The sequence below is a fragment of the Nothoprocta perdicaria genome, unplaced genomic scaffold, assembly GCF_003342845.1.
Source record: "Nothoprocta perdicaria isolate Ctin4 unplaced genomic scaffold, notPer1 scaffold_59, whole genome shotgun sequence".
Classification (NCBI taxonomy): domain Eukaryota; kingdom Metazoa; phylum Chordata; class Aves; order Tinamiformes; family Tinamidae; genus Nothoprocta; species Nothoprocta perdicaria.
The window spans coordinates 329,906-348,038 of NW_020455854.1; the positions used below are offsets into that span (position 1 = coordinate 329,906).

Genomic DNA, 18,133 nt, shown 5'->3' on the forward strand with positions numbered 1-18,133 from the left:
CGAGCCCGGAGCGGGCGCCGGGGCCCCCGCGCCGCTTCCCGGCCGCCTGCCCGCCGCGCGGGTGCCCGGAGCCGCAGGGCGGGCGGCCGGGGCTCTGAGGCTCCCGCTGCTCCCTAAAACAAAACTTTTCCCACTGCCTTTACAGAATTGAGTGGCTCTGCCTGCCCGCGGAAGTAGCTGTCCAGGGATTATCCAGGGATTGCCCTCCGCAGCTCATCCCTCCTTCCCCKTTCCTCCCATCCTCCATGTTGACTCCTTTTCCTTTCTTTAAAAAGTTGCGTTTGATCCAGCTGCCTTTTCAGCATGGGGTTTTTTTCAGCTTCTTTTGATGACCTGAAGTTTTCCCAGGTGATCTTTGTTATCCGACATGATCCTTTGCTGCCGGCCTCCTGCTGTGAAGCGCGGCGCTGGAATTGCGATCCTGCAGTAACATGCCCGTTACAGGCAAGAATGTAGCTCGAATGCCCCAAATATTGGGGTCAGCGTTGCAGCTGGATTCCCCCTGCTAGGCAAGACCACGCAGCAGATCTCTCAAATGCGAGGATTTGAGAGGAATTTCACGTGGGTTTGTTGCCTGGTTGCATGGAGAACCTGCGCTTGATCAAGTTGTGGACTAAGTTTCAGTCCAAAATGGGTGTTTTTTTCAGGGTGTTTTTCCACAAGTCTTAAATTCCAGCTTAGGGATAAAAAATTTCTAAATTTGTAGGCAGGTAAATCATATTACCTCAGTATGACTTGAAACATCTACGATTCAGATTCAGACTCTGCAGGTAAAATAAGCATCTGGAGTAGGGGACTCAGAGCTTTGTCATTGTCTCTCCTAGAAGAGAAGACTTAATACAGTAACTTAAAATTATTGATATGCAACCTTGGAGGGTTTATTCACAGTAATACTTCATTTTTTTTTTTTCTGATCTATTTCAGCAGAACAAACGTGCTCAGGTTGGAGCTACAACTCTTGGTGTTGTGAGATTCCAACACTTCTCCCACGGTTCCTGTGCAAGCAAGTGCCATAAAAATGAACGTCCAGGGGAAAGGCGGCTTCCCTTTGGACCTCGGGGGAAGCTTCACGGAAGATGCTCCAAGGCCACCGGTTCCTGGTGAGGAAGGTGAACTCGTGTCCACAGATCCAAGGCCCGTTAGCCACGGTTTCTACTCCAGTAAAAGCGATGTGGGTAGGAATGAGATGTCCACGGCGACACCGAGGCGCTCGGATTTGGATTTGGGGTACGAGCCGGAGGGGAGCGCCTCGCCAACGCCCCCCTACCTGAAATGGGCCGAGTCGCTGCACTCCTTGCTGGACGATCAGGATGGTATCAATCTCTTCAGGACTTTCCTGAAGCAGGAGGACTGYGCGGATCTGCTGGACTTCTGGTTTGCCTGCAGCGGCTTCAGGAAGCTGGAGCCCTGYGTGTCTAATGAGGAGAAAAGACTCAAACTGGCCAAAGCCATTTACAAAAAGTACATTCTTGACAACAATGGAATTGTGTCCCGGCAGATCAAACCAGCCACAAAAAGCTTCATAAAAGACTGTGTGATGAAACTGCAGATTGACCCTGACATGTTTGACCAGGCCCAAACCGAGATTCAGTGCATGATAGAAGACAATACCTACCCTTTATTCCTTAAGTCGGATATTTATTTGGAATACACAAGGACAGGTGGGGAAAGTCCCAAAATCTATAGCGATCCGAGCTCAGGATCTGGGACGGGGAAAGGGCTGCCTGGTTACCTGCCTACTCTGAATGAGGACGAGGAGTGGAAATGCGAGCAAGACGCGGAGCCGGAGGCCAGCAGGGACTCGGCGCCCTCGAGCAGACTCACGCAGAAGCTGCTCATGGAGACGGCGTCCCAGCGGGCCACGTCGACGCGGCGCTACAGCGAGGGCCGGGAGTTCAGGTACGTGAGCAGCTCAACCTGGACGTCCCAGGGACCAGGGGGGATTCAGGGCAGCGAGACGTCGCGGTGCCGCTTTGTTGCGGTGCAGCGTCGTTTGGATAGAGTTGGGGTTTATTTGGAGCTTGTCTTTGGCTTTCTCTTTGATCCCCGTGGATAATCCTGGTCGCGCGCTCGGGTCCCGCTGCTGAGCGTGGTCTGGCAGGAGGCGGCGCGGGGCTGCGAGGCGCGGGCAGCGCTGCGGAGCGCGCGGAGGAGCCGCTTCCCGCCCGGCCTGGCGCCTGCCGCGGCAGGAGGTCAGCGCTCGCCTCTAGGAACGCGGCTGGATGCGGCTCGTGGTAAAAGTTCACCCTGTAAATATACAAGGAAATGGTTGGGATGAGCCACAAGCAGAGGCCGCAGGAAGTGTGCGGGGAATACCCTGGCGTCCGAAACATCCGGACGGGTCAAACGGGGTTCAGGGTGCTCCCTGGAAGCGCCATTGCTTTGCACTCGAGGGATTCCTGACAGTGGATTCTAGCCGTGACAAAGCAGGAATCGCCAAGGCCAGCTAAAACCTTTCAATCTAAAAGCTGTTCAGTTCATTAAAATAACAGGGTTTTTTAAAGTTTTCCTTAGCTATACGAGCTGCAGTGTTTTGCAGGCCGTTTCCTTCTGGGTCCCCCACCCACTTCCAGCCACCATGGATTTTGCAACTTGCTGAGAGTTCAGTTAAAATTCCAGACAATTAACTTAGCAGGGAGTTCTCTGGGATCAATAAGTGTGTGTGTGTCTAACCCTCGCTGAATCAACAGAGCACGGCCAGAACACATTCCTCCTCCTCAAAAATAAAATCTCCTTGTTTTAAGACCTGCTTAGGCTAAAATCTGACACTCTGTGAAGATTACGAAATGAAGTAGCTGAACTGTCCGCTTCAAAGGCGCCTGCCTCATGAAAAGCATTTCTGTGTTTAATCTCCCTCAGCCGTCCCTTTAGGCTGGCAGCTGGAAACGCAGCCCGCCCTGTGCAAGGTCTCAGCACACTGCAGATGGCGAAATGTTTTTGTTGTGGTTCTTGTTTTCTTACAGATTTTTGAGGAGGAGATATTGCCTGTGAAACCCGGGGAAAAAAAAAGGAGACCTCGTGTGAGCTCCTGCTGTTTTAATCAGGAGCCTGAAAAACAAAATTCCGTGGTCCTGGGACATTCCTGTGGAGTTAATAAAAACCTTGAATGTTTCTTGAAGTGCGTTTTYGCTGACCGATTGGGTACTTGCTATAAGCGAAGGATTAGGAAAGTCTATGGTTTAAGTATCTTTTTATTTAAGCAATAATGGCTTTAAGATTGAAAACGACCTATTAGAGATCAAGTTGTGTTCAGCTTCCTTCCTAAAGCAGGTAGCAGAAACCCTGTCGGAGTGCTGTGCTTCTCAGGTCAGATTTCAGGAAAAAAATGCAGTTTTCCCATTATCTGCATGTGTCTCTGCCAGATACTGAAATGGCTAAGAAATGAGYTATGAAATAGAAGTATTTTGGAATGCGGTTCCTCAGTTTCAGGCGTTTGCATAGGATGTTGGAAAAAGATGAAATAAATCTTCACCTGGCAGCGGAGGTCAGAAAAAGAAAAGTATTGCTGTGGATTTGTTGTGTCCACCAGCCTGTCAGTGGGGCTGCAGACCCTCCATCGACCTGGYGGGTAGGGAGGCAGGGAAATATTTACCGTCATCACCAGAGCAGGAGTCATTTCTGAGCCTGCAGGAAGCAAAGATAAGATATACATTTTTTTTAATATATATACATTATTATATATTTAACACATCAACTACAGTAGTGTCTGCCGTGTGGCAGTGAAAGGTGCTGCTCAATTTTAACCATTGCTGCATTTTTTATTCTAAAAATCTGCTGAGATCCTGATTCCTGGAGCGGTCGCTTGTCTTTGTGCAGCAACTGGAGGTTGCATTGACGTTCTTCCAGGATGTAGTATGGAAAAAGCAGTTGGCAATGGGCTCTTTCTTAATTGTAGCATCTTTCCCAAGCAAATACCTTATTTCCCAAGCAAATACCTTATTTGTTTGCTTGGAGGTTGGTGGAGCCGCAAGGAGCGAGAGCTGCACGGAGCGTTTGGAAGGCTGGGACTTGCGTCACACGGAAAATTTCCGCAAACTTTACTTTTTCTTTTGTGTACGCCTGTAAGAATTCCTCATTATTTTTTCTGGAGGGAATGTTGAAGGAAGCTGGTTTGCATTATATCTGAAGGCCTGTTTAATCTTCTCAAGATTTAACTTCTCTTCCTTGGCTTCCATGGAAACTCCAAATAAAGAGGAATCTGAGCGCATGTAATAGAAGCATTGCTCTGTGAGCGAGCATCTTGAATCAGCTCCAAATATGCAGCAGAAAGTTCATAAATCTCAAAGCGTTAGCTCCGCTCTTACGAGGGGAAATGTAAAAACAGGAAAAACACCCTCAAAATGCAGAAGATAGCCCGTTATTAATGGGGGCTGTTTTGAAGGTGTGCAAATACACATGTACGCACGCGCATATCCCCAAGTAAAACCCCATCGCTGCTGCCGACTGCGTTTTTGTGTGCGTAGGCAAAGGCCAATAGTCATTATAGCGAGGCTCCTGCAAATTAATTGGGCATTGGTCATGGATCAGTGAGCTTCAAAGAGGGTAACCCCCAAAGATGGGGCGCGTTAACTCGCCGCTTCCGAAGCCGCTGCTAACGTGGCCGCGAGCGCGGCGCGGTCTGCCACGAGCCTCCCTTGGACATGCGGCCCTTGCGTTCGGCACATGGGAAAGGCAGAAGTTAAACCTGCTCCTTGGCGTTGCTCTGCAGCCTGCGTTTTCTAGCCTGCATTTYTGAGTGCTTCGGTAAAACGTACGCRCTTTAAAAATGTGGAAATTTGACACTGGATTGAAGGCATCACGTCACGGTGGTTTCTGTATTTCCTCTGCCATCTTTTTTGCTCTAGGTTGGAGGGGGTTCTGCCTTCCCCCCGAAAACCTCCGCGCTCAACACRCTAAAGGGCAGAGCCGACAGACGCAGACGTTGCCTTTGCTTTCCTTCGTGGTGGTGATTGAGAAGCGTGGTGTGGGTGTGTGCGTGAACAGCTCTGGTTCTGCTCTTCCCGAAAGCCAAGATGGGAGATTTTGTTGGGTTCTGCCCATTATTTTGCTTATTTGCCCCCTGAGTCTTGAAATACCTGCCCAAACCCAGCCTGTTAAAAGGGAGTGTAGGGAGAGCTGGTGMGAGGACACCTGGCAGTAGGGGCAGTCTGCAGTGAGGGACAGTGAGCGCTGTTGTGGCGGTGACAAAAGGCAGCTGGACAGGCCTGGATGAAACCGCTCTTGAGTGGAGGTTGGCTGCCTTGATTCAAATGTTCTGCTTTGGTTTTTAGGGGCATTTGGCTGCATGATCCACGTTTTGGTTTCCACAAGACTGAATTGACTTAAGCTCCTGGCTTTTTAGCAGCGCCGATGGTTCAGAAGGAAAGGGCAGACACTGAGGTCCCCACTGGTGCTTGGGGGAGCCCTACAGAGAGGCCCTTAGGCCTTTGCCCAAGTCCTGGCAGCGTCTGGGCGCTCACAAGAGCAACTCTTGTCCAAACTAGAGCTTCTGCTTTCTCATAGCAGGCTGCTCCACAGGGAGAGAAACACTGAGGGAGGTTTGGGAGGGTGTGGGAGACTTGTTTCAAGCCTCTCTCAGTAAGAACTGTAACCCTGAGGAGCAATTAGGGAACAATTAGGCAACCCAGAATGTCAGAAGTTGGGCTCCTAGCAAGAAAAAGCTGATATTTAGTTGGCAAACCTAATTTTGAAGCTAGCCATTCACAGTCGTACACTGCTCCCTTACTGAAAACTATCCAGTGAAGGAATTGGTGCTAATGGTATCAAATGGGTGGAAAACCATGGATGCAAAATTACAAAAGCTAATGCAGGTGCGTTCGGAGTGTAGATAATTTAAGGCATATGGTGCTGTCTTGTCAACACTTAACTTGAATTGAGGAAGCAGCCTGTGCTTTGAACTTGGCTATCAGGACTTCAGGAGAATTTGAAAAATTTGGGGAAAAAGCTGCTACTAAATATTGGACCTGTATGCAGAGGCAGAAAGAAGAGCGTTTGGGGCTTGATGGGGAAGCCGTGAGGCTGGATGCAGCCAGTGTCCTGTGTGCTGGCTCGGAAGAGCAGAGTGGTTGGTGCCCTCGACGGTAGTGGGAGCTGAACCTGACCTTAGCAGCATGACATTCAGGCCCTGCTGTTAATCAGAGGCTGAAACTTGGAGGCCTGGATCCACCGGGTGTGTTTGGAGATGCTCTGGAAGAAGCCGGCAGTGGTGGCCTTCCTCTCGGTCTCTAGCGTGGTGTCTTTCTACCTTGCCCCTTGTTGCAATGCCCTTTCTTTGGCCTCCCTAATGTTGGCGGAGGTGGAACTGATAGGTGGTGTTTGCTTGGTCCCGTGTGCTGCCGGTRGCCTGAGAAATGTGTTCACGAGTGTTTGGTTTCCAACAGAGCTGACGTTTCAGCGCCCTGGGAGAAGCCGACCCGGGCAGGCGCCTCTGCCGCTGCGTCCTGCACRTCTGGGTTGTTGGGGGCCCTGACGGTGGCACTTCCCGCTCGTGGAAAGCAGGATGACTGGGATGTTACAGTCGGGAAGCTGCAACCCAGGGTGGTACCTTTGTCCTGACTTTCCATGTGTGCTGGCTCTCATCTGGTCCTGCTTGCTCTGTGGCAATGGAGGGGCTGATGCAGGGAGCAGGATTTGCATTCAGCTAAAATAATTTCAATGCTCAGTTAATGCTCAGAACTTTTCACACACTACCCCCCTCCCAGTTTTGACCCTGCATTTGGGCCAGTAATTTTGTGCAGTCTGAAATACCAGCTAATGACTTGGCTTAAATTAAAACTGCCGGGCCCGTAACGCCGCTCGTAATTGATACGGCCCTGTTTGGGGTCTGCTCAGTTACATGGCTGTGGCTGCTTCCAGATGCAAATACGTTGGCAATGCAGGAGCTGTGGATCTGCATCCTCCTTGGGAGGAACCTCCAGCAGGGAGAGGGGAGATCTGCTGTGGTCGCACGAGCTGCTAGCCCTGAGACCCCGCGTGCTTGTTACACAAGGCAGAGGGTGCTGGTGCTTGTGCACACCAGGTGGCCCGTTTTTCTTAAATACACTGTTAAASCAATGGGCCATTCACATAGAGATGCTTACATTAAGTGTAAAGTATTTATCCTGGCCTGTGCCAAGCTTTAAAATGGATTTTATTTGCAGAGGAATAACTTTTGTGCCCCTGCACAGATCAAGATGAAGAACTGGCATGTGTGTTGGTTGGATATGGGTCGGTCCTTTGGCTTCTTTCTAAAGGCGGGTAGTTAAGCTTTGATGCATGAGGAGCATTCCTGCCTCTTCCCGCCAGTGACTGCCTGGCTTTATTAAAGTCCAGGTTTACCTGGATAACAAAACCTATTTTTTTTTAAGGCAGGAACTTGGTCTAATCATGCAGACCAGTTTTAGCCTGGTTTGGTCATCCGGGTGTCCTTCGTCTCGTTGCCTGCAATCTCATTCACTCCTATCTCAGACAAGGCAAGCCGTATGCTGGGCTCCCCCCAGGGTCGGGGGCATCGCAGTCCCCCTTTCCTGGGACTGCTCATCCCGCTGGGTCCCCCCAAAACAAGAAGGCTGTTGGGAGGCTGCAGCAGAGCCAGCCCRGAGCTCCCAGGGGTGGTGGGTTGGAGCGGGCAGGAGCAGTGAGGGGAGCGGGGCTGCTGTAACCCAGTAGGGCTCTTGGGTGCTCCAAACAGCAGTAGTAAATGGGATATCAGTCCCAGGTTCYTCCTGGGAGTTGGAACCGACATGAGAAGCAGGCAGTGCATGGCGCCTCAGGAGGTGTTTGGGTTGGGGGTCTTTCCAGCTTCTAGATTTTCTTTTAATCTGTGTATTGCAATGATGACACAAATCATGACATGCATGCAGYGGGTTGGAAATGGGGTTGCAAGTCAGGCTGCTCTGAGTTGTGCCCAGCRTCAGCTTTCAGCTGGGTGCTAGAAGCTAAATGGGGATGGAGCCAAACGCCGAGGCTGCGCTAAGTGTCCCCAGGAGGTGACCGTGTCATTGCACCTTGGGCTTGATCTGCAGTTCACCTTTAACCTTGCTCTGGGTTTGAAGTGTTTCTTTATTGTAGCTGTAATGGGCTAATCCTTTGAATAATTGGTTATTATTTAAGAAACGGCTGCCTCTTGAATTTCTTCTCTTTCATAGTCTCTTAGGTGCAGATTTGTTGGCAGTTGAGGCAGGCTGCAAACTTGGTTGGTGTTTTGGGGAGGGGAAGGAAGGAGAAAGTTGGGGGAGTGGCAAGAAATCAGCTCCTACCTGCTGGCCTCGTGTTGTTGGATAGTCAGCGACTTCCCACAGCTGGATCCGTGCTGCTGCTTACTGYGTGGTTAAAAATAAAACCCTGGCCTAATTTCATTAGGATTGCTAGAGAAATCTGGTTTCCAAAGTGACTGTACGTTTGAAGCAGAAAATCGCCATTGAGCGAAGCGCGGAGCGGAGGTGCTGATGTCCTAAATCAGTGCCTGGAAATATCATTGGATTATTAGGTTCATCCTTAAATCCTTTAAGCAAATTACGGTTAATCAGTCAAATAAAAGAAGAAAGATCTGTTGCAAGGCCCTGTCTTTTGAGCCCCGAGTAGAGGCTGTAGTAATATTTTAATTTTCTGTCTGTCAGTGAATGTATTGAATCACTCCACTTCCTTATGCGGAGGATTTGAAATTAGAAACTGAGGTTAATTATCTGCATTAAATGGAATATGCGAATGCCACAAAAGCAAAAACCTTCACAATTTGGTATGGTCTGTTAAGCTAGACAGCCCGTTTCTGCATGGAGAGGGGTTATTTTCCCTTGTTTTGTTCCGTTTGAAGGGTTTTAGTCACACTAATTGAAATGATTAAAAAGTCAAGTTGCTCGTGAATATAATTCCCAGCGTCTCTCCGAGAAGCCCTGACACTTGGTGGGAGCCGCGGGAGCCGTTTGCTCCGCGCTGCCTTTGGCACCTGCGTTTTCCTGCAGCTTCCCRAAGAATTTCCGCATGTTTTCTGACTGTGTCCATGTGGCCTAGGCCTCTTGTGCTCAGCTGCCGGGTATCGCTCCCTCCTTGGGCTGCACTAATGCTGCTGTTTACTTGATGGTCCTGATTTGGGGAGTTAAGACTAGCCAAGAGCTGCGCTTTCGAGTGCACCAGGTATAAAATAAGCCCAACACCAGCTTGCAGACGGAGCCCCGGTGCTTTGGAGGCTGCAGATTAAGGCCCAATGGGTGCAAATACCCCGGGACGCTGGGTTTGCACCACCGCTGCCATGCGGGTGACACCGGCTCGAACCCTCCTGCACGGGGAGTTCGTCACCACGTGGGAATCTTCGGAAATAAAGACAGCTTGGAAGCTCTGCAGGGCCCTGGGCTGCACCTTTGGTTCTGTTTTTTCTCTTTTTYYTTTTTTTTCCTCACATTTTAAGTGAAGTTTTGAAAGGAGGAGTGTGGTTACTTGCTGGCGTTTCAAAATATTGTAAGTTCTGGAGAAATTGGCTTCTGCCACAYGGATTAGAGCAGCGGAACCATTCCCAGCTGTGGCATTTGTTGCCGCTCTGAAGTCCTTATTTGTGAGCCCGGTGTTTTGGTCAAGGTTGGGCTCTTTGGGGATCGGCTTCCCCTTGCTCTCCCCCTTCCCCGTGTCGGGCTGTGAGCTGGGTTTACTGAAGCTGTGCTCAGAGCTTGGGTTGCAGCAGGTCTTGCYCGGGCGGAAAAGCGGAGCCGTCGATGCCCCTGGTCCTGGCCCAAGCTCTTGTCTGTTGGGAGAAGCGGAGCTGTTGTAATTTTAGGTCAAATGATCTGAACTCTTTAAAACCCATGCAGAAATTGGATTTTACCCTTGAAGACTCAAATTTTGTGGTGAAATTTGGAATTATTTGGTCCTCTGAACCTGTCCTTTAACTACCAGCTTTTAGAATGTCCTTATCTTATTCCGATCAAAAGCAACTTGTGGGAAGGAGCAGGTAGGATGCGTAGGGGTTGGAAGGAGAGGGCCTGGCGAGGCCGTGTCCTGCTCCAGYTGGCAGGTCCCTTTAGCCTTGTCCTGGCGCTGCCTCCTGCAGCAGGAGCCCCACGAGCCCTGGGCCGAGGCGAGCGCTGCCCTCGAGGAGACCAGGAGAGGAATCAACAAATAGAAATTATTCTATTAGCAGGGGCAGAGTTCACAGGTTAACCGTCATGTCAAATCAATGAAATTGAGGCTTGATCTCCTGCACAAGGGCTTTATTGTGTATAAATAAGAGGGCCAAAGCAGAGGCACCAAGTTCTGGGACTGCAGCATGCTGAAGGAAAGGAAGCTCTGTGCAGATTTCAGTGTGAGATTCCCCTGCAGGACATCAGCCTAACTCCCACTTCAAGTGATTATAAGTGGTTATAAAGCATGGCCTTTGAATCCCTGTTCTCCTGGTTCCACCAAGATCAATTGTCTGCATGGTGTTTTTATCTATCTATCTATCTATATGTACACACACACACACACACACACATATATAAAATAAAAATGTAGAGCTCTAATGAGAAATCTTGTGTTTGCACCTTTAATTGATAATTCGCAGGCCACGTGACCATTGTAACGTGTATTTCCTTAGGATATTAGCCGTGTTCCTGCTTGAGCCCCACATGCAGCCTTCGGGCCTGCATACAGTGTCAGGGTGGCACAGTGTGTGTCCCCTTGGACCTGCTCGTGCTCCCCTGAGACCAGCACCCTCAGTCCTTGGTCTCTGCCAGGAAAACACAAGAGCAGAAACTTCCCTCTGTTGTACAACTATTTATATTTCATGCCTCTTTGAATATGAGCACATCCAAGGATGGTGTCTTCCTTTCTGCTCTTGAAAAGCTCCTTGGGAAACGCTTCCTTGGCCTCTTTTCCTCAGGTTTGGCTAACCCGGGAACCAGTGGATGAGCTGGAAGCACGCAGCGAAGGATGCATGCGCGGGTCACTGTAGTGCAGGATTTATCACGCCGTGCAATAGGGTGCTGTGTGTGTTTGGCCTCGGGGTACACATGTGTGTCCCGGGGTGGGTTGGATGGGGCAAGCTGGGGCGTTAGCCCACCAGGAGGCTTTGGAGAGCAGCCTTCCCGCTCTCCCAGAGCGCTGCTTGGGATCCTTCCCCACCACGGGCTGGAGCAGCCCGGCACAGCCGAGCCACAGACCTCTATTCTTCAGCAGAAAGCAAACTTCTTAAATGAGCATGGGAAAAACTTTCCTTTTGTAATCCTTGAGATAGATAACAGGTCGTGCAGCTTCACCCAGCGCTTCTTGCACAATCGCTTGCGGTCGGGCTGAAGTGTCTGTTTTAGAAAGGCATCCGAGTGCCGGGAGGTCAGGCAGCATTTTTGTTATCTCTTGCAGTGGTTGGTTACTCTCACTGCTAGCAGCGTGTTCCTTGTTGCTGCTTCCATCGGCTTTCATGTTGCTAGCTGCTGGCTTTTATGGTGTCCATGCTCGCTTGAGACTCCGAATACCTTTGCGTGCTTCAAAAAGAGGAGGAAAACCCCCCAAAAAAGCCCAAACTACCGCATGGGTGTGAATATTCCCTTGCCACCTTGGCAGCTTTGTTATGGAAAACCCTTTGGTTTTATTAGACTTTGCAACCCTCCAKTCGACTGTTAAACAAGCCTTAGCTTGTCATGGTTGACAAACCTTAACTCTGGTCTCAGACCTAACCTACCAGTTTAAACGCGGTGCTCTTTGTGTGCAGGTTTCTGGGTGGGGACCGTGGGGCTGCTCAGGGAAATGGGCTTGTGGCCTCTCTTCCCGCCTCCCTTCCCAAATAAACTGGGTGCTTTGTTAACTGTTCTGTCACTTCTGTGCACCCAAAGGGAACGCTCAGCCCGTGGAGCTGAAGGACCGAGGCTTTCTGCTCCTCAAAGGACTTTGCTGAGCTCTGAGAGCCCAAGCAGATGGGGATGTGTAAAAATAATGTGTAAAAATAATGATAAAACAGCTGCATGATCCATGTCTGCAGCTGAAGATAAAATGCAGAAAGTTTTTAAGAGTGATTCATCCATAATTAAATAAAACACGTGGAATTTCCTCGTAAGCTTTGGAGAGGGATCCCTGCCCGCCCGGCGCTCGCAGCCTGGGATGTTCATACAGCAGAGCAAGTGCCTGGCTCAGCACTGCGCCCGTGCCGGGCGCTCCGGATGTGAATCCGGCAGAGGGAAATGCTTTAAAGGGTTACCCCAAGGGAATCTCCGCTGTCTAGCTGGGCTTTTCTTCTTCAGAGTTGCCGCTGGAGAGGTCCAAGCGGTTGTGCTGGGGGCTGACACCAGGACAGGCAGACGCTGTGGCACACGCCGCTTGCATAACTGTTTCGTGCCCGTTCTGCTCCATGTAGATCCAGGGGATCGAAGGCAGAGGTTTGAGCAGCTCAGATGGGCCTGCAGCGCAGCGGGCATCGCTGCTGGGCGGCGCCTCGCCGTTTCGTCACGTTCGGGGCGCGCTTTTCCCTAGCGAGACGTATGTGTCATCTCCAGGGTGTAGTTCCTGCTGGTTTGATTCAAAGGTAGAGGTGAAGAGTTTTTAGGGAAAAGGCATTTGGTCCCATTTTGATGTATTTTCCTTCCAGGAGGCAGAAAATAAAATTCTGTGTTTCTGAAGCTGTCCCTTTGAACCATCTTTGAGTCAGTTCTGGTGCTTTCGCAGGGAGGAGGTGGCGTGTTGGGGCTGTAGTGGGTGCTGGCCTTGCACACCGACCTCCCGTGCCTTCCCGCCGCGTCCYGCGTGCTCCGAAGGGCAGACGCATCCTGCACTTCCCTGGATTCTCCTCCCCAGCAATAAGATCCGTTGGAGAGTTGGCACCGCTAAAGGTCAGCGCATGGGCAGTTGCTTGGACTCATCAAGGAGGTGCAGGTTGTGGTCCCCGATAGTGACACCCCGGTCAGCTCCGCCAGGACCACCGCCTTCCTCACGCCCTGTAGGCCCTGCTGCTCGGAGCTGACACCCCACAGCTGGCAGCCAGGCTACACGCAGCCCCTTTCCTTGCTTGTTGCTCCCTGTGGCTTGGCACCAGCGACAACAGGATCCCTCCAAGGTAGCCATGCAGCGCTGGGGACATGGGTGTTGCCTCAGCGGGTACGGAGTCGGATAATCCTCTCGCTTCCCAGCTGTGGAAACCGTCCTGGAAGCCTGAGCTGAAGAAACATGATGGGGCTGGAGCCAAGTCTCTTGTTCCAGGTGGGACAGTAGTGGCAGGAACATCTACAGAGGTGCTGCCAAGCCACAGCAAGCAGCTAGCAGGGAAGAAAGATGTGCTTCCTTTAAAATTGTACTTATTGATTGATTTATTCGTAAAATATACATATTTTGAAATGCCAAGCATGGAAAATCAGGAAAGGGCAAAGATGATAAAACCAGGTGATGCGGACAGTTAGCAAGGTGATAGCAGAACAGTTTAGTTTGTCAAATGGGATTGTATTCTGTCCTGAGCAACAGTGTTATAACATCAGGGCACTCTGCCTTAGGAACAAGACAAAATTTTCCCTGTTCTAAAGAGATTACAGCCCAAGCTTTACACCTGAGATGATAGGGCTTGAGGAGCGCATAGAGGATGCTTTTTCACGAGTTCTAGTGGGTCCATCAACTACAGACATGTAGTTAATGGACATGATATGTTAAAAAATCAGCAGGCTGTTTGTATTAACCTCTTCCTGGTGGCTTTGGTCTCCCTGTCCTTTGGTCACCCCCTAGCTGGGGTTTGTCCTTGGGGCAGGGAGGACACTGTGCATCGCAGCCATCCATCTCTTGGTCCTTCCTCGCGTTGGCTTCGTGCAGGGTCACCTTTGTGTTTGGCCTCTCTTCCTGGCCAACGCTGACTGCTCTCAAGCCTGCCCACACCTCGGATCTTTTCAACATACTGACGGCTGGCAACCAGTGACCAAAAAGCCTGCTGGAAGGTAAAGTGCCTTTAATCTACAGCGTGGATTTAAGAACAAGATAGATTTGTGAGCTTGGATGGGAAGCCTGCTTTGCTGATGAGGCTCGTGGGAAACTTGCCCTTCCGTGGGTTCCTTGGAACCTGTCTGTCCACATTGGGCTTCCCTGCAGATAAAGCAAGCGAGGAGGAGCGCGGAGACGGGCTGGCTTGGCCGAGGGCCCCGGGCCACGAGGGGCCCGTGTGCGTTGGCTGCTGCCTTTCCTTGCCTTAATCCAGTCTTTTCTTCCTGCACTTCCCTTGGTCCCTGCTGTGCTAGATCCAGCATCTCATCATCGTTGTTTTTCAGTGTTGGCCACGGCCTATGGTGGCATGGAAAGGATCAGAACTACTATCGATAAGTCTTAGTAGTAGTAGTACGAGTAGTACTACGAGTCTAGCAATCCAAGTCCTGTGAACGAGAAAAAGGATTTAAAAAGAATAATTTGCCTGGAGTGTGAGGAATGAAGCTGTCATACCATAACAGTAGCTCATGCTAAATTGTATCCTTGTTGCAACTCCTGCTTTCCGTGTCATTTTAAAAATTCCTGGCCAAAAGGTTGAGCTTTAAGAATGAAAGAGGTGTGTTTCCTTTCCTTTTCATCATTTCATGGGTTTTAATTTACTCTTTGATCTTGGGTCTCATACATTGACTGCATGGRAGATACAGTATTAGAAAGTCGTTGACTTTTTAAAGAAATCTTTTAAGGCTAAAACCGAATTACTTRGCATTAAAATAAGGTGTATTTTCAAATAACAGCAATAGAAGAAGYGGAAAACGTTGTTTATTGATTTGGTGTGCAAGTTAGGATCTTTCTACATCTCCCGAAATATCTGATGTGAAATTTTTTCCTCTGCACCGTGTGGCAACCAGAGTTCCTGAACGTAACCTCGGAGGCCGGTAGCATGGGCTGAATAACTTCACCATTTTYATATGGTCCAGGAACTCCTGCAGTTCAGCTCTTTCGAACCGAGTTTTAAGGTTTTAAGTGCAGATAGGGAAATATGTCATCTGTAAATTACTCTAAATTACCTGCAATTTGTTGGGAGTTGCCATTTCTAAGTGCTTATTGCGACTCGAGATATTTGAGGAAGCTTTTGATTATCCCGAGCTTGTAAAAAGTAATAGACTATTTCTTAATTGCTGTCCTCTGTGAAATATAATTGCCTGTAATGTATAGCTTWTTATTTGTCAATGCCACAAACAGGAAAGCAAGAATGTGATTGAGATAAGTTTGGAGACTCCACCATAGCTTGTCCCATCGGATGACTTGCAGGAAGCAAATACCAGGTTGCTATTAAGAGTAGTCTCTGGTAGGGTGTTCTGAAGGCCTTCAAAGAACTCTGGAAACCTTCAGTATCTGCGGGTCTCGCTGCACAGAGCCRCTTGGTGTTTGACCACCTGCCCTAGGCTGAGCGGGGCTGAGCCAGGCGCAGCGCTGGCACCCACGAGTCCAGGGGAGGTGCAGAAGGGCACGGCCGGGCAGGGGCTTTCACGGGAGGAGCGAGTCGGGGGGCAGAAGGGGCAGGGGATGTGAGAAGCCCTCTCGTTGTCTGCTAATGCCCGGGTGGCAGCAGTGCCCAGATGGGCTGCTTTATGAACGGCTCTGCTGCTCTTCCCGACCGTTTCCAGAACATGATTTTGCTTTGGCTTTCCTTGTGCATGTGTTTTTCGCTTAAATGCAGTCTGCAGGTTTAAAAATCCTTCATCTTGCGTCTCTGGAGCGTGAATTCAAAGCAAGAGCTGCGGGAGGGGTGAGCAGAAGGGTCTGGGCAACGCCACAGTTGGAAAATCCCACAAGAAAATCCCGAATCGCCCTGGGCCAGACCTCCTGTAAGCGCTTTCAGTGCAGACGTGGACCCTGGGGTGGTCTCTTGGCGTGCGGGTGCCGGGGGCCGGGCAGCTCTCGGGAGGGCAGCGAGTCACCCCGGGCAGCAGCTGGGCCGAGCCGGGGGCTCCSCCGCCGGGCAGGCCCCGACACCCCCGCACAGCAAAGGCCCGAGTCGAGCCGCGCAAAAGCGTGATAGCGCCCAAACTAATTAAAGCTGTTGGGGAGGAGGAAAGAGAAATGCGTCAAGAAACTGGTTTTGGGTGTAAGGAGGCCAGCAGGCCGCAGCGCGCCTGGTCCCTGCCACCCTCTGCGTTGGGGCAGCTTGATTTTTCAAGTGTTTCTTGGGCTGCTCCGGTGGAAACTCCACCCTGCCCTGCTGCAGGGACCCACCAAACCTCTCTGGTCTTGATATCCCCTCGTTTCTCACCTTGTTTTCTGGGGAAGCAGAGCTGGAAAATAAACATTGGGCAAGCGTGCCTTGCTGCTGCGTATCCTGCTGGCTGSGTGTTTTGCAGTCAAAATTACATGCGGGCCAGAAAGCATTCTAAAAGCCATTTTAAATTCATCTAATTTCTGTGTCATATTGATTGCGTGTCTCCCCTATGAGCCTGCCAGTGGTAACAGAGCTGCTTTCTAATCCTTGTTGTGATTTTCTGATTGTGTTAAAAGAGCTTTGGTGGCATCGCCGGCCTCCAGCTCCGCTGTGTCCTGCCTGGGACTTCTTTGCCACCTCCSAGCTTTTCCCATCTCCTTTTCCCATGGCCCAACTTGCCCTCCAGGGCGWCAGGGACCCCATGCTCAAAACCCACGGCTTCCAAGACAGCGTTTTGCCTAGGACCTGAGCCTTGAAAAGAGCGGGAACGAAGGGCCGCGGCTGCCTCGTGCAGCAGCGATACCCTGTGCCTGGGGCTGAATTTCCAAGAGCTGCTGCTGGCCCTTGGGCAAGAGAGGGTTACAGGGAGCGCTGCCGGCCGGGCCCTTCCCCTCTCCTCGCTCCAAGAGCCGCACACTTTGATGCTCGGGGCCATTCCGCCCCGGGCCTTCTCCAGGTGCTTTGGAAACACGCAGCGCTCGCCGCCCGTCTCACCCAGCACAAGCAGCCAGCCAATTTTCGGCATAACGCACAATCTCAACTATTTTATTGCTTAATTTAGGCCGTAAAGTCCCTTTGATGTGTTGTGTAATGCAGTGTTCATTCTGAAAAAGTGGGTGGAGTAGCTTTATGGTATTATAAAAATAAATAAAATGCCTGGCAGGATTTTGAAACCACATGGTCATTCCTCTTCTATCCACAGATAAGTTGATTGTTGAGAGAGAAATCTTGCTTAATATCTAACTTTGGGTGATTTATTTCCCCAGAGCCCTTTCATCTCTAGCATGTATCGGGTTATCTGTGACTTCTAATCTTGATTGTTTTAAGTGTGATCAAAGAAAGCCAGAGAATGCACTTTATTTTCCCACTGTATGAATAGAATGCTGTTTGTACAGTGCATTACATCACCTGTTCCTGCTGCTCCTGAATTGTGCACCAAATGTTTGCGGTATAAATAGAATACATAATAGACTCGCAGGGGGTGATGAAATTCGTTCCACTTGCTGAGTAAAACAGAGGTAGCTCAACGGATACTTTCTTCACACCCAACTCTACCTCCRTCGCAGCGGCACGGGCTGGAAATGTTTTAAATAACTTCCCATGTGCAGGGTTTAGGGGGAATGAGGCAGCACGGGGGAGCCCTTCCGAGACCCTCTCTCAGGGCTCCCAAGGGGATTCTTGTCACCGAAATTGCTGGCATTCTTTCCGGGCGCTGCAGGGAAGGGTTTGGGGCCTTCTGCGGTGGTTGTAGCTGCAGCTGCAGGCGCGCTGCGGTGGTGCAGGCGGGCYGCGAGGCAGGTCCTGCACGGGGAGGTGGTGGCTGTTGCGGGCCCGACGTTGGGGAAGCGCCTGCTGCTGCTCCTGTCCTGTGGAAATGCCTGTGTTTGAAGCCATTCGCTGGGTGGCAGCCCTGGGGAATGAGCAGGATGGTGCTGGGCACCCCGGAGCTGCTGCTGCAGGCTCTGCCCTTCCCGTCTGGCACCTGGGGCTGCCAGCGCCGAGGGCTGCGGGACGGGCACCGAGCGGCTCCAGCCTTGGGCAGCCTCAGRGGAGCCTGTGTTCGTGCGGGGAAAGGGGCTGGGCAGCATCACCGCCCTCGCTCGGGGCTCTGACATCCCGCACGCGCGAGGGAGCTTGCCCAGGAGAGGACAGAAATAACCAGGTAGCAGAGGAGCGTTTGGTTGTGCCCCAAGTGACAGCTCAGTCTGTGACCTTTCCGCTCCGGCTCCTGGCACAGGCCTGGAAATCCCATTAGGGATGAGCCTGGAAATAGCACTTCTCTCTGCTGCTTGGGCCTAAAACTCATGAATTTGGGAAAGCTGAAAGTTTCTGCTGTGG

The 18,133-nt window shown here is 50.9% G+C and overlaps 1 protein-coding gene across 1 annotated transcript in view; it reads left to right on the forward strand.

Moving 5' to 3' along the window:
- AXIN1 (axin 1) overlaps positions 1 to 18,133 on the forward strand; it is a 76,656-nt gene that overhangs the window by 7,960 nt on the left and 50,563 nt on the right. The window contains exon 2 of the mRNA XM_026049052.1: positions 925 to 1,899. Within this exon, the coding sequence (XP_025904837.1) occupies positions 1,019 to 1,899 (881 nt within the window). The 5' untranslated portion in view covers positions 925 to 1,018. The remainder of the gene's footprint in view (positions 1 to 924; positions 1,900 to 18,133) is intronic.